Source organism: Hippocampus comes, unplaced genomic scaffold, assembly GCF_001891065.2.
Source record: "Hippocampus comes isolate QL1 unplaced genomic scaffold, H_comes_QL1_v1.1 scaffold279, whole genome shotgun sequence".
In the NCBI taxonomy this organism is placed as follows: Eukaryota; Metazoa; Chordata; class Actinopteri; order Syngnathiformes; family Syngnathidae; genus Hippocampus; species Hippocampus comes.
Window position 1 is genome coordinate 59,844 of NW_017805456.1, and position 14,877 is coordinate 74,720.

Here is a 14,877-nt window from a genome sequence, read left to right on the forward strand (position 1 = left end):
ACTCGTGGGACAAGCTGAAGGTCTCAACAACTTGACATGCACCACACTGTATCGTGTATTCCGTGCATAGCTTGCAACAAAGTCATCTTTATCTCATAATAACAAGAGATCGAAATTGCAGCGTAATTATATTGCATGAGGTCCAAATCCTTGAGAAACAACGCAATCAAGTGCATTTAATCCTTTGCGACATCATCTATATGGAGCGAAATCTACTTAAATGCAGGACGCCGTGTTCCTATAGCACACACACATGCACACACACGCTGCCCATGTTTAAACAATGCAAATGGTTATGTAAGACTTTCCCTGCAGAGAAAATCCATGTGGCTCCCGACAAGAATTTGGAATGTAAATTCCCCAAGTGGGGGCGTTGCGGGGCCGTAAAAAAAAAAAAAAGCGTAAATGTCACACTATTGTTGTCTCGGTGCGAGTCGTGCCATCATTTACTGCTGGCTGTATCGTCCAAAGACAGCGCAAATTAAAAGGAAAAAAAAAACAGGACCAGCAGGTTTTGTTTTGTTTTTTGTGGCAATTATGACATGATGAACCACATTCATCACCGAGCGGTGATGATAACCATAGAACAGGAAGTGGAACCTGGAACATAACGCATCTCAGCATATCAGTGGTATAGATATATGAATAAAGTACAATCAACTGTAAAATCTAAGCAGGTGGAAATGTGAATAAAATCAGTAAAAAAGGTCAAATATTTGACATTCTTCTAAATAGAATTTTGTGGGGGGAAAAAAACATGAACATGCATTTTGATTAAAATTAAGGACAAATCTAACATTTAAATAAATGCATTTGGCTCTCTTCTTGTAATAGACCATCTTTTATTGACACTTGTATTTTGTGTATTTCTTCCCATTTTCAGTCATTTCATTCCACACGCCAGTTACAGTTCATTAGCTACAAACGCACAAAGCTAATCCAGAGGTCACAGGTCAATTGGAATCTATTTTACTGATTGATTGCGGACCTAGATAGAGTCGGTGTCTCTTACAACGTGAGCTGTGAGCGCACATGCGAGCGTGCCTCCTTCTGCTTGAATAATTCAAGTCCCGTGTCTGGAAATTACGATCGGGGTCGCTGCAGGGCTGTTGTCCTCCTAAAAGCAAGATAGTCTATTTCCGGCGAGGTATCACCACAACCTCCCAAATATTCCCATCAAATAATCATCCATGCTGCCCCGTTTTGATAATGGATGAGCGCTAGTCAAGGGGAAAAGGTGCTGAGCCGAGCCGAGTCATTTGTGGGGCCCCGCGAGGCCTGCAGCCCGTCCACAAGATGGACGCTATTTATAGCCCGCAGCACGCCGCTCGCTCGGCTGTCCTCAACCGTTTCATCACATATTATGGCTTATGTAAGGCATATTTTGTTGCACCTTTACACACAATATGCTGTCCGGGAAACTCTGGAGTTCAAGAGAATTGGGGGAGGGGGTAGTGGGGGGACGACACTCAAGCAGGTATGATGTCATTAATTTTTTTTTTAATTGAAATAAAAATGATGGTGTTAGTTTGTGTGTTTTGTACATGTCAAGCTTTAAACCGACAAGATTGTCACGGAAAAAAAGACATTCAGCTACAAAATGTGTTTACAGTGCCCTCAAGTGGCATCAACAAGACTAAGGCCACAGACTGAGTTCACGCTCGGAACGAGCAGAAAAACAAAAAAAGTTTCAGTAATCTCAAGCGAAAGATATAAAGCGGTGGCTACTTTGCATAGGCGAGCAGGCGCGAGTACGACAGGTTAGTGCGCAGGCGTTCATTGCAGATATTTTGCACGAATGACAATTTGAAATGTGTTGGCGACCTCCAAAAAGTAACAAAACACATTTTGTACACTGTGCACATATATTAAAAAAAAAAACTACTTGTAAATTATCACTTGGCAGGAGAGCCCATTGATTTGGCTTTTTAAATACAAGTGCACCTCTTTAAAAAAAAAAAAAAAGACCTACACAATACAGTGGTACCTTGACGTACAAGATGTGCATTGCAAGCATAAATTTGAGTAAGTCAAGGTACAGCGGTACTGATGTAGATGTCCACATGAAAACAGAAAGGAAAAAAAAAAGAATTGGTTCCAATTTTAAAACGAGACTAACCAAACAAAATATGGCAAAACTGAAGCGGTGCGACTACTTTTACTCACACCACTTCACTTTTAGAGAATTTGACAATTTTGTCATTCATTCGTGTCGTTCGGTCAGATAAGGACACACACGGTTAGACATTGTAGTTTGCATGAAATTTCCAGGCACGCCCTTCTATAGTTTGGTTATGTTCAAATATATAAATCGGGTCTATTTGGCAAGCAACGACTACAACAAACACGCAAAAAATAATCACGACGCATCCAATTAAGAGATAACGTGGATATGGACGAACTTGCTGCAGGTAGTTTTGAGTATGAACTGGTCGTTCCGTCCTTGTGAAAGGTTGTCATTTCTTAGTCATTACCACCGCAAAGCTTCAACAGCAGCTTCTTGTAGTCACCGGAGGTGTCGCCCTGACAAAGACACAAACATTCAAAAACATTTTTCCCATTATCACACCCATCAAAAAAAAAAAAAAAAAAAAAAAGAAAAACATTTGTTTGTGCCATGCTTCAGTCAGAATACCTCATGGGATAAAAATTACAGCAGACTACACCCTATAACTTTTACTTTAATTTATGTATAATTATTTATTACGTACTTGAGCACCTCTGTTAGTTTCACAATAACACACATTTCTGACTAAAACGAGGAGCAAAAATTACAAATCTTTCTGGTGGGCCTGAATTACTCTTGGACTAAACATTGGGTGAATGCGGAAGGAAAGCGAGCGCGGCGATCAGACTTACGGAGATGTGAGTGTACAGTGACTTCCCGTAGGTCTTCACGTACACCTGCCTGATATCCATCATGTCAATCTCAGAGCGGGACACCATAATCCGGACTAGAGTCCTGTCCTTGGTCCCAGCACCCTGTCACCCGATTGTTAAATCGTTAGCCTGATAGCATCATTGTCCGAGTCATTTTTAACTTATTGTCATAAAATCACATTTTAAAAAAGTATTCTACTGCGCATGTGTGTCGATTATAAATCAATAACCCGCAAAAAGGTTGAGCGTAGGCAACTCCTTCTTGTTTGTTGGACTTGTTGTGTTTTTACTTGCCTTCCCTCCCCACAAAAAATGACATAGGGAATTACAGGTTAAGGCTACCAAAATGATGCCTGTACCTGCATGGCCTTGTGCAGACGCTCAGCAAAGTAGGCGGGGGTGTTCTTGATGCATTTCACTAGGGAAGGGACACACATATTCATGATATTCATATTAGTTATGGCTGCGTTAATATTACACATCATCAGCTGCAATTCTACTACCTTTAATTATTGGCAAGAGATTAAAAAAAAAAAAAAAAAAGGAAACAATATTGAGGTTTTTTGTTAACCATCTATGTGTGTGTGAGTAGTTAAGATTTTATTTTGGTTGTATTTATACCACAGCGAACTTGGCGCTTGACTTACCCACCGCCACCATGCCAGACTCCACATTGCCCGACATTTCCCTGCAGATGCTCTTCTCGATGTCACGACCGCACATCTGCTGGTATTCCTGGAAGACTAGAACAAGAGTCCAACAATCAGATGTTAGTCTACACAGGGGTTCACCGGTGGAGAATCTCAGTAGTTTCGAGGTGGAAACGAAAAGTTAGGACAACAACATATCTACCCACCGGCCCGCAGGTGAGGCTTGCTACGGGCGCACAAGATGGCGTTGAACTGACTCTCGTCTGTGCCCACTTTGTTCTCCCCCGCGGCGTACAGTTTCTGTCAAGGAGACACACAAAAACATTGAAGCACAAAGCAACGGCGAGACCAGAGTAGATGACTGCAGGGTGGTACCTGAGCGTCCTGTTTGGCAAGCGATATGTCCACATTTTCCCTCTCGTCGCGGTTGCCCTGAAGCAATCCAACGGTTCAGTCAGTGCTGTACATACACGACCGTACGACTATTTGAGGAAATATGTCTCTGGAAGTGCAGTTATCTACCTGGCAGAGGGAAACCAAGAGTCTTCGGAAGTGACCGGAGGTGTCACTGTTGATGGCGTCCTCCAGAGTTTTCCCGTACTCTGGAAACAAGGCGCAACATTTTAGGGAATTGGACGGCAAAAAAGTCACAGTTCAGCCGTACTATCCGCTTTAATTAAATGGAGATCATCCACTCACTCTTAAATTGAGCCACTTGTAAGTCTTGTCAGATTGTTGTTGTTGTTTTTTTTTTAAAATATACATAAATAAATAAAAACTAACCTGCTTTGTAAATCTTCACAATTTCACGAATCTCCGCGTTGGAGCGAGACGAGAGGATCTCAATCAGGCAAGCTTCGTCTGTCCCAGCACCCTAAAAGAAAATTCTTCATTTCTCAATTTGTATTCTCTAGCATTGCACTATTTTTTGTCTATGTGGGGCAACAAGCTGAAATGGTAGCAAAACTCCAACAAGGCCCAAGTATTCATTCAAAGACGAGTAAGTGGGAACCTGCCAACCTTTATTGCCTCCCTAAGTTCGGACGCGTCGAAGTGCGCCGGACTCTTCATCATGGAAAGAACAAGATGTTCAAAATTTCCAGTCAGCTCAGACTTCAGATCGTGGAGCAAATCCTGCGGGAGGGAAATGCGGAAAATAAAACAAGAGAGCGGACGTCACAAGATTCCCGGTCACCTCGGTGTCCATCACAAGATAAATACGAGTCAGTCCGCAAACCTTGCCATAAGTTGTTTTGTAGGCTGCCACCATGGGAACTCTTTGCTTGTTGCTGCGACTTCCCAAAAGCTCAATGATGGCATTTTCATCTGTGCCTGTACAAAGCATTCCATAATCTCAATTAGAGATTTAGAAAACACAAAAATCCAAACTTGACAAGGCACTTGAATACGTTCAGTCTGGTAAGGTCAAGCCAAACGTCAAATTAAGTGACTCACCGAAACCCTTCATTGCCTTCCGAAGAACTTCCACATCCCTCAGGGGATCAGCCCCAGGGAAGTCCTTAATAGAGCCTCTGTAGCCCGTCTATTTATTCCAACAGAACAAAAGTTACAATTAGGAGTGCATTTTGCTATGTGGAAAACTTGTGTAGTATGAGTCATCTTACAGGGATGGCGGGTGCCTGAGGATTAGTTGGAACTCCGCTTCCATATCCCCCTCCGCTGGGGTAGTTGGGCGCAGGTTGCTGACCTGGTGCTGCCCCTCCTGGGTATCCCTGTGGAGCGCCACCTGGCTGCAAACAGAGGACAGGTGTCAAAGGTCAGTGTTGTAGCACACGACCAGACCATTCTGTTTATGGAGACAAGCTAGTTCTAGAACTCATCCCCTATGATGAACAATTTTCAGTGTACTGAGAAGATTTTACATACTGCGCCATAGCCCTGTGGTGCCGCCCCCCAGCCGCCACCTACGAAAAAATATATATGTCAAATTTTCTTCGAGCGACAGTCAAAAGGAAGCACTTGACATCTTACCTCCTGGAGGCATGGACGGAAAGCCTCCACCTGGCTGAGGTTGTTGATATCCTCCGGCCTGAGATGGGAAACCTCCAGCTGGGGCAGGGTAGACACCACCCTGGGGAGGGTAGCCCCCTGCTGCTGGTGGGTAGCCACCCCCCATGGGAGGGTAACCACCTGCCTGCGGTGAGTAGCCGCCACCTGCCTGTGGTGGGTAGCCACCTCCTTGTGGTGGATAGCCACCCCCTTGTGGTAGGTAGCCCCCGGCCTGTGGTGGGTATCCACCACCTTGTGGGGGGTATCCACCACCTTGTGATTGGTAGCCACCCGCTTGTGACGGGTAGCCGGATGACTGAGGAGGATAACCTGGGTAGCTCATCTCCACAACCTGAGAGTGACAAGAAGTAGGTACTTCTTTAAATGTCATGTCAACAGAAATATGCTCGGTGTGAAATTTTAGTTCCTCATCTTGCAATTGGTTCCCCAAAACCTTGCGTGTTCACTTGTATTAAGCCTTTCATAAATATGGCTGGCTGGAGAATTGACCATTGTTACGGTAGTTACGGTTAGACTAATAAAAGACTAAACATTTACAGAGCACAAAAGATTCCTGTATCCCAGGACCTTTTTGTGTGACTTCCCTCCACTGGCTTGTTGACATACCAAGACTGTTTAGACTGACTGGCTGGCTAATACTTGAACCAAGAAAACACTGGGACCAAATGAATAAATTCGGGGTGCAGTGTGTTCAAGTGTACTTACTTGTCCCAAGTCTAATCTCCTTTTTTTATATTTGTGCCTTCACTTGCAGCGTGACAAAGTGCACCGGAAGGTACCATTACACCACAAGCTCGTCTTAGCAATAACGACAAAATGACAAAAAACGTCCTGTTCCAATATCGGATGAGACTATTTATTCGCCTGATGTCATTTGAAGTTACATAACATCCACCCATTCACCCCCGCCCCGGCAACCCTCAAGGGAGTTAGCTTCCTTTTAGCATCCGCTTTATTGGCTCGTTAGCTTGCTCGTTCGACGTATAGATCAGTGCAAAACGGCGAAAACAAACATTAAAACGATGTGTGTGTGTGTGTGTGTGGGGGGGGGGGGCTAAAGAAGAAAATCGCTCGTTTAGTCACGATGCTATTAGGCAACCTTAAACGTTTTCCGTTGTTCTTGTACGGGAGGGGAATTTACATTCCAATGGCATGTTAGTAAGGGGAAAAAACTACAGTGGTCTCATTCAGCAATGGACGTCGGCGTCTCGAGTGTCGTTTAAAAACAACAAATTTAAAATGAGAATTAAGTAGCTTTACTTACGTATCAGATGGTGGTGGTGCGCAACAGGAAGAGAGGGTCGATCAGGGGAGTGGACGTAGAGGGCGTGTCCTTGGAGCACAAGTAAAAAAAAAAAAAAAATTATTTGCCCTCTGCTGACCATCTTATTGGGTTTCATTTGTTTTTGTTGTTCTGTTGCCAAGGACACTCGATTAGCTCACAAATCGAAGACAATGCAAGAGCTGTGGAAACAATATTAGTCTGGTCCGGACAATTCTGGTCATTTAAAGAATGCAAACTACTCATACGCATACTTTTGTTGGTTAAAAAAAAAGAACTCGTGTTCGCCATCAGCATCCCTCGTCCCATGCCTATTCAGCTTCCTGCCTTCAGGGATGAGGTAGACTCAACACTGTCAAACGGTTGCATCGTCAGACTGGATGAGAAATTTTATCACGTTATGACATGAAATGTATCACGTCAAATTGAAATGTGTCATAAATTCAGGGTTTTTTTCCGATGTGGCAACAATAGGCTTGCATGTTATTTAATACACAACGTTGGAAAAAAGGTGGCGAATTTTCAAGGTTAACACTTAAGCGGAACTAAAGTACGAAGAGCCGAGCAACCGTTGGACTTATTTACCCGACGGACAGGTTGAACTGAACCATCGCTGTGCTTTGTTTACATTTACACATATTCTTACTTGCCTCTGTAGTCACAATTAATCATGATTTTAACGCTTTACATCAAAAGGTAAACTGTGAAAATAAAAGATGTGGAAGAAGGACTGTGACCGTTTCGAGTATTTGCAAACGCTCGTCACGGAGTTTCAGGATACCGATAGTGATGGTGAGCTGCATCGTGTCTTTTATATTTGTTTTTACGACTTTAAATTCATATTTCGTGTTAAGTGACTGTCACAGGACACGATGCGTGGTTATGTACCTCAAGGAAAATATGGATACGTGTGTAGCTAAAACGATCATGTTGTGTGAATAATTTCCTTTGCATTCGTATAATTTTCTTGACACTTGCAAATGTGTTTCCAGAGGCAAAGGAGCAAGTTCTTGCCAACTTGGCCAACTTTGCTTACGATCCTAAGAACACGGAGCACTTGAGGCAGCTCCAGGTGGCTGATCTCTTCCTGGACATGCTCACAGAAGACAACGACAACTTTGTGGAGTTTGGAATAGGTGACGATTCCATGGCATATACTGTTTTTACACCATGACATGAGAGTGAGCTGTCTCCTTGATTTGATGGCCATTAACAAACAAACACACACACACACACACACACACACACACACACACACACACACACACACACACACACACACACACACTCTTTTCTTACCTTATATTGTTTTTGCTGTTGACTGCACCAGGAGGACTGTGCAACCTCAGCATGGATCCAGAATGTCGCGACCTTATTCTGCAGAGTGACGCCATCCCTCTGGTCACAAACTGCTTGTCCAGTCCGCGGGAGGAGACGGTCCTGTCAGCAATCAGCACCCTCATGAACCTATCAACGCCGTTGTCACGTCCACGCATCAGCGACGTGGCCATCTTGGAGTGCATGCTGCGCTTCTCCCTATGCGAAAGCCCCCGCCTGCGCAACCTGGCCCATGTCTTCCTGCAGGATTGCTGCAGCGAGGAGCAAGTGATCCAGGCCCAACAGGGAATGGCAGGACAGACGCAGACTGCGCTTGGCATCCCGCTGCCCAAAGACTGAACGAGAAGGAGTTAGTAAGGGATTTCCAGTGGACGTTTTGAGTCAACTATATGTTGACTATCATACAGACATGAGGGTGTACATTGAGATGATCAGAGCTAAGAGCTCGCTGGCCATTCTTCAGGAAATGTTTGAAATGCACAAAGTGTAAGTGTAATCCTCTTTATTGTTGGGAGTAAGAAAACACTTGTCCCTCAAGGCACCACTGTAGAGTAAATCTTTATTTACATCTTAAATACAACATTTAAAACGACCGACATGTGACACAAACGCACCTAAAGGCAACTTTGGGAAGTTATGTTGCATTCAAGGCCACAAGGTCAGTTTAGTTTGTTTAAAAAAGTGCGTAACTAAAACAGCACAACTTCACAAACAAAAGGCACCCCCCCACCAAAAAAAAAAAAAAAAACATTGGCAACAAGCCCTTTTTAATCAGGAAACGGATGATGTAAACAAACGATACCAGAGTTGTATTCAGGCATCCCGGGGAGAACCGTGCACTCTGAATCGATACAGGCAAGTGTACTCTTGGTGACCCCAGTTGGACAGCACCTGCACCTCGATGATTTGGAAGGCACGTTCATTCTCCTCCTGTAAAAAAAACAACCCAATTCCAATTTAACGGTCACTTGACTGCACATGACAGAAAAATGCCAAAATGTCTTTCCCATATCAAAAGGCGGGATTTTTTTTTTTGGACAAAATTACAATTTTTACTTTCACAAGTGTCTTTACAGCTATGTATCAAATATGAAAATGACCCTTATTAAAAGGTCTAGAGAGGGCCCAAGATGTCTAAAAGAAGACCCTCAACTCACTTTCACATACAGTAGTTCCTTGGTATCAAGATGCTGCCACAGTAATAATTTGCTTTGGCCTGTATGTATCACTACTGATATTGCAATCAAATCAGAGCTTGTAACCATCCTAAAGTTAAAAGGTAGGGAGAAATCTTTTTTTTCTTAAGACATAATTTACAGCTGGCGGTATGACGCATCATGGTGCAAGCATGGACTCACAGTGACGTGATAGGTCTGCAGCGCTTCTCCGTCCTCCTGGTATGTGTACGAGCCCAGAAGCGTCCCTCGCTCCTGACCGGCGTCATCCAGACCCTGAAAGACAAACTCAACTCAAATGCCGAGCCTCCATACAACTTCGTACACGGAAAGGTTTACATAGACTCGGAAGTCTCTGGGGGCGCTGCGCAGCGTGCCGCTGGGTGCCAAGGCTTTAGGGATGTGTTCCAAGGAGAAGGCAGTGGGGAGGATGCTCATGGACAAGCGGATCACCAGGAATCCCGTGGAACCTTGGAAGGCCCAGCAGTTACCAGGATGAACGTTGGGCTGCGGGAACACAAGCAAACGTGGAAGTGGGCCTTAAAAATCCAAACTGGATCCTTAATTAGCAATTTCAATATTCAACCATTTACCATAAAATGAACCATCAAAATGCATTGTTCAGCGGTCCATAACGTTAGGTTAACCCTCTAGCATTACTGCCGAAGTCAGTGAACTTACTGAACACAATATCAACAATAAAATAAAGAATGATTCTTTGCATCTACTATATGTAGATTGTCAGTCATCCAACCACATTTTTTTTATTTTTTTTATGTCCAACTGAGAACAAAAACGGCGCATCACTTGAATGACGACTCTTGGAGACTGTGAGAAGTACCACAGAGGAATTCCAAACAAACTGAGCAGTGCTGCTTTGGTCTCATAGGTCTCGGAACAGCGAGTGCTCAGGATGCTGCCTCCTGTAGGATGACAATGACATAAATTTAATTTTAAAAAAAAACAGACGAACGTCACAAACAGCGAGTCCCTTTGTCACCTCCGGACTCCAACGCATAGTCAGCAAGGCCAGTTCGGTCATGGGAGAAAAGACGCAGCGCGTTCTTCACCATCAGGTCCACATCCTGCACACACGCAACAAGCCATCAGGTGGCAGAATGTATTAAAAAAAAAAAAGTAACAAAGATGATCTGCTTGGATATTTCTTAATAGGTCAGTTATGTGTAAAAGGACTTCACATCCTGACCTCTCTTGTTAGCGCCATTCCATCTGCGTCTCTGAGCACCTCCTCACGGCGGCGCTGCTCGAGACGAAGGCTGACATTGCGGAGGATGCCGCGCTCCAGTGAGGCCAAATACGCCTGCAGATCGTTCCCCAAGAGCAGAACACGAACTTCCTTCTGGACCTGAGCGGAGACCTGAGATGAAATCTGTTAAGGAAGAGAAGATGACGAGAATACATGAGTCAGGCATATTTAGTGTTAAAAGGTGAGGTCAAAATGAAGATAGAACCAGAACGACGAATCAATTCATTTGATTTCATTTATCAGTTCGATGCCTTCTGTCATTCAAAGTACGTCCCCAGATTTGTTTTTGTTTTTTAAAAAAATGTTTAGCTTATGTCACCCAGCCCTATTTGACGACACAAATATGCCAAAGTTGCAGCCGTCTCACAGTCTCCTGGTCCAATTGCTGACATCCCAGAAAAGCGTCCACATCCCGCCTGATGTCCTTCAAAGCCGCCTCCAGACGTTCCACCTGTGCCATCAAGGCATCATGGGACTGACGGTCCATAGAAACGCTGTGAGGGAGAGCGATTGCCATGTCGCAATTACAACACGCAAAACGTCAGAAAAAAAAAATCCACACCATCAAGCAGTGTACGAATTGAAGCACAGGCGTGGTGAAGCTCACCTGACCCCATCCCAAGTAATTGCCGGTGCCACCGTGTCGATCGCTTCTTGCCTCGACATTTCCTCCTGGAGTAAAAATGTTTGCTGTAAACATTGCCAGTTTCATACCACATGCATGTTTGTGTGCTCATGAAGAGGGGAAAGAAAGGCGGGGGGAAAAAAAACAGCATACCTCCGCCTTGGCTGCCAGGTTCTGCAGATTCACCTCCACAAGATCCAGACGGGACATTTGGCTCTGCAACCAAAATAATTCCTGAACAGAGACAAACGACAACAATCAGTCAAGGCAAGTTGTTTCAATCACAACTAAAACACTAAAAACTTGTTTATATGTCACTATAAGCAGATACCAAAATCCTTTTTTTTTTCCTTTTTAGCTTGGACTTATATTTATTCCAGTCGTTCTAATGCTTCTAGTTCACAATTTGTTGGTTGTTTCTATTTAAGCAGATACCAAAATCCTTTTTTTCCTTTTTAGCTTGGACTTACATTTATTCCAGTCGTTCTAATGCTTCTAGTTCACAATTTGTTGGTTGTTTCTATTAATAGGAGTGTGTAGGTGTAACCGTTACTTTTGTGACAATTCAATAAAGTATCGAAACATGGCCCTTGTAGAGCGCCAACATATCCAACAACCAAAAGTTGAAAAACCACCTGCTCCCTCTGCTGTCGGTTGTCATCCATTCGCCTTCTCAGCTGGGCCAGTTGGCGTTCCACCAGTCTGCTAAGCCACAGTTTGCCACTTTTGCCAACAACCAAAAGTTGAAAAACCACCTGCTCTCTCTGCTGTCGGTTGTCATCGATTCGCCTTCTCAGCTGGGCCAGTTGGCGTTCCACCAGTCTGCTAAGCCAGAGTTTGCCACTTTTGCCGTTGCGCTGCAGTTCGGTGTGCATCCGCAGCATCTCGCCGTGTCTCTGCTCCGCCCTCTCATCGCCGGCTTCCACGCGCTCCCAAAGCAATGCCAGGTTGCGCTCCAGACGAGCAAGGTGTGCGGTACTTGTACGAGTCTGGCTTTTGAAACAAACTTGTCCCTCTAACTTCTAGCTATGAGTGCAAACTGTGTGCAAGAATTTCAACATCACCTCCTCTGAGTCCCCCGCAGCTCCCCTTGTCGCTTGGCCCCCAGAAGTAGAAGCCAATCCATCGACCGCGGACAGGGGAGGGCTGTCAAAGATAGAAGTCCCCCACTCCAGGACCCTTGCACTTGGTAGACCGTAGAGGCCAAACCAACACAAACCTAAAAGACACAACAAGACAAGACTTGAAATTGTAGTTTTGTAGAAAATGATGACTGAGCAGGAACCTACTGAAGAGGATTGGAAGAACCAAGAAGAGTGCAAGAGGAAACCTGTAAGGGCAGAAATTGGAAATGTCTGAGTCGAGATCATTTGTACATTAACAAGCAATATTCAAGATACACAGGTGTCTAACTTAAGGCCAGATGTGGCCCACTAAAGCAATTGAAGTTTTTTTACACCATCAACGGCCCTTTGAGGGGAAACCAGAACTACAAATTGGCCCATGATGTAAATTAGGTTGCCAACCTTGAATTCATATTCAAATAGGTGACTTAAGAATTAGCTCCACATTGAGTTATGTTTCTTTGAGCCGCTTTGAATGCTAAAAATCATTATTGGGCACTCTGTAATTACCGGGTGAGCAGAGGGCTGTCACTCCGTCTGCTGATCCACTTGAACACACCGCCCAGGTCGGACGACCTACCTAAACACAAACGTATATTTTAGTGACGATAAGAATGGCAAAATTAGCAGGCAAATAACGATCTGAAATCAAACAGAAGAGAGAAAAGAAGCCGACTACCAGGATGGAAAGATGTTCTCCAACCTGCTAAGAAGAGGAGAGCAACACTCACAAGAGCTTGATTAAATGTCAGCTACGAAACATCAAAATCAATGCACGCGTCTCGACATCTAGGAAGAAGACATGAGCGACAGAAAGAGAACATCAAGCCGCCTCCCAGGACAAGAAACTACTTTTGGTCTACGAGGGGGGGAATGACCTGCAGCGTGAGATGACGACGACAACATTGTTCTGGTCAGAGTCCACAACGCCGAGGTCAGCCAACACAAAGACCACACTGAGGAAACAAGGCTCCTTCATAATGGAGGCACAACTTTGCATGAAGACACTTTGAGGTACATCCCCACAATCTAATCTCTTCACTTGGACGTCATTATGCTCATTTGTGAATGACATCGGACATACTGTACATCCATCCAATAGTTTGAATGCGCTCTGCGGAGGTTCTCAGTATGATGCATTAATTATACAAAAACAACTGCAAAATGAATACCTCTCAGACAGTGTCAGGATTGTTACCGTTCTTTTGTTTCAGATTGTGCGGATGTACTGAATGAGAGTAAAAATCAGGGATGGGCAAATTTTTGAGGCGATGGCAGCATCAGCAGGAGCCAGTGTCAAATTAACCTGTAAACACAGTGATGTTCCGCAACAAGCACCAGAGCGCCGAGGCCCGAGCGGACCAAACCGAGGCGACGGCGACGTGCGTCTGCTCCGCGTGCTGTTTCTCCTTGCAGTCATTACCTGTACGTAGCAGCAGTGAGTCCACGAGGGAAAGACCAGGTGGGGAAAGAGAAAGCAATAAGGCCTAAATACTGTCAGAAGCAGCATCAATTATATCGGCTACATTATTGCATTAAATTATTCCCAAATTTGTATTTTCTTCCTTTCATAGTAAGCATATCTTAGACTGAAATTTAATTGGATGCACAATCTGTGTCGCCATGTCAGTCTCACCTACATCACTACAGCAGACCCACAATTCAGCTAGCAAAATATGCCTGCCGCAATCAGCACGTTAATACATTTATATTTGTGTGGTGCCACACTGCATTTTCATGTTGACGTGACAGTGGCGGCATTAGGAGGTGACTTGAGTCAGTGTCGCTACCAAATGCGCGGCTCGCCAGTGATAAATGTATCCAAGTGAGTGCCAACTCACATAGAGATCCGCTGGGGTGAAGCTCACTCTGCGCACTCCTCATGTCTCCGCCGCAGTGCCTACGAGCTGCAACAACCACACAGCAAACGCAGTCAGGACAAAAAGATGCTTGCTCGCGACGCCACCGCCGCGCCGCACCCGCAGATGAAGAGGGATTTGCATTTCTCCACAGAAACAGCCAAAGTCAAGAGAGGTGCAGCCCATTTGTGTGAGAGGGGAGACAACATGTGAGTGGGATGCAAGTGCTACAAACAAGCGTTTCAAAAAGTTGAGTTTGAACACAATGCATCATGGGGAACACTCCGCTCCTTGATCCTCTGCAGACATGTGAATCAGATTGGTGCAGGCTGTTTATCATGTCCCAAAGTCTTTTTTTTTTTTTTCTTAACACAACAGGCAAGTGGTGACAACAACACTGGGAGAGAAGGTGAATCCTCACTGAAGTTGAATCTACTAGTTCCTCAAAAGTTAGTGAGTGATTCAAAATCCACTAAAGACAACCAGATCGGCAACCCTGCAGATGTGGGGGGAAGGGGGGGAAAAACGCTTACAGGCAGACCCCCCATGTTTTTTGTCAACCTGACACATCTGCCATGCGCGCGCCAGTGCAAAGTGGCAACTGGCCGCCGCCCTCCTCGCACCAATCAGAAGCCAGGCCAACCAC

At 44.6% G+C, this 14,877-nt stretch overlaps 3 protein-coding genes across 3 annotated transcripts in view; 1 reads left to right on the forward strand and 2 right to left on the reverse strand.

The window, feature by feature from the left end:
- Positions 1–824: 824 nt before the first annotated feature.
- On the reverse strand, positions 825–6,932 carry LOC109518596 (annexin A4-like). The gene is made up of 15 exons (XM_019874585.1): positions 6,826–6,932; positions 5,523–5,892; positions 5,418–5,455; positions 5,156–5,281; positions 4,986–5,073; positions 4,768–4,862; positions 4,551–4,664; positions 4,314–4,404; positions 4,053–4,132; positions 3,906–3,962; positions 3,737–3,830; positions 3,528–3,623; positions 3,240–3,298; positions 2,860–2,982; positions 825–2,523 (listed from the first exon to the last, which is right to left on the reverse strand). The coding sequence occupies exons 2-15, from the start codon at positions 5,881–5,883 to the stop codon at positions 2,464–2,466; spliced, it is 1,482 nt and encodes a 493-aa protein (XP_019730144.1). The 5' UTR covers positions 5,884–5,892; positions 6,826–6,932; the 3' UTR covers positions 825–2,463.
- A 265-nt stretch (positions 6,933–7,197) lies between these two features.
- On the forward strand, positions 7,198–8,720 carry armc7 (armadillo repeat containing 7). Its single transcript, XM_019874638.1, has 3 exons — positions 7,198–7,635; positions 7,836–7,979; positions 8,174–8,720. Exons 1-3 carry the CDS (start codon positions 7,560–7,562, stop codon positions 8,518–8,520), a joined length of 567 nt encoding a protein of 188 aa, XP_019730197.1. The 5' UTR covers positions 7,198–7,559; the 3' UTR covers positions 8,521–8,720.
- Positions 8,721–8,723: 3 nt separating this feature from the next.
- Positions 8,724–14,877, reverse strand: part of LOC109518531 (SUN domain-containing protein 1-like) — a 9,647-nt gene continuing 3,493 nt past the window's right edge. The window contains exons 8-23 of the mRNA XM_019874414.1: positions 14,214–14,279; positions 13,679–13,795; positions 13,251–13,328; positions 12,883–12,952; positions 12,538–12,578; positions 12,313–12,467; positions 11,884–12,237; positions 11,402–11,482; positions 11,231–11,295; positions 10,991–11,117; positions 10,564–10,746; positions 10,357–10,441; positions 10,164–10,279; positions 9,696–9,863; positions 9,540–9,632; positions 8,724–9,111 (exon numbers count right to left, since the gene is read on the reverse strand). Coding sequence (XP_019729973.1) covers positions 8,995–9,111; positions 9,540–9,632; positions 9,696–9,863; positions 10,164–10,279; positions 10,357–10,441; positions 10,564–10,746; positions 10,991–11,117; positions 11,231–11,295; positions 11,402–11,482; positions 11,884–12,237; positions 12,313–12,467; positions 12,538–12,578; positions 12,883–12,952; positions 13,251–13,328; positions 13,679–13,795; positions 14,214–14,279 — 1,916 coding nt within the window. The 3' untranslated portion in view covers positions 8,724–8,994. The remainder of the gene's footprint in view (positions 9,112–9,539; positions 9,633–9,695; positions 9,864–10,163; positions 10,280–10,356; positions 10,442–10,563; positions 10,747–10,990; positions 11,118–11,230; positions 11,296–11,401; positions 11,483–11,883; positions 12,238–12,312; positions 12,468–12,537; positions 12,579–12,882; positions 12,953–13,250; positions 13,329–13,678; positions 13,796–14,213; positions 14,280–14,877) is intronic.

Excerpts from the sequence above, each read along its gene's own strand:
- LOC109518596 (XM_019874585.1), bottom strand. The coding sequence starts at position 5,883 with ATGAGCTACCCAGGTTATCCTCCTCAGTCATCCGGCTACCCGTCACAA. Across the intron at positions 5,282-5,417 it reads CACCACAGGGCTATGGCGCA|CCAGGTGGCGCTCCACAGGG; the intron begins GTATGTAAAATC and ends CTCTGTTTGCAG. Across the intron at positions 2,524-2,859 it reads CACTGTACACTCACATCTCC|GGCGACACCTCCGGTGACTA; the intron begins GTAAGTCTGATC and ends TGTCTTTGTCAG.
- armc7 (XM_019874638.1), top strand. The coding sequence starts at position 7,560 with ATGTGGAAGAAGGACTGTGACCGTTTCGAGTATTTGCAAACGCTCGTC. Across the intron at positions 7,636-7,835 it reads TCAGGATACCGATAGTGATG|AGGCAAAGGAGCAAGTTCTT; the intron begins GTGAGCTGCATC and ends ATGTGTTTCCAG. Across the intron at positions 7,980-8,173 it reads CTTTGTGGAGTTTGGAATAG|GAGGACTGTGCAACCTCAGC; the intron begins GTGACGATTCCA and ends TGACTGCACCAG.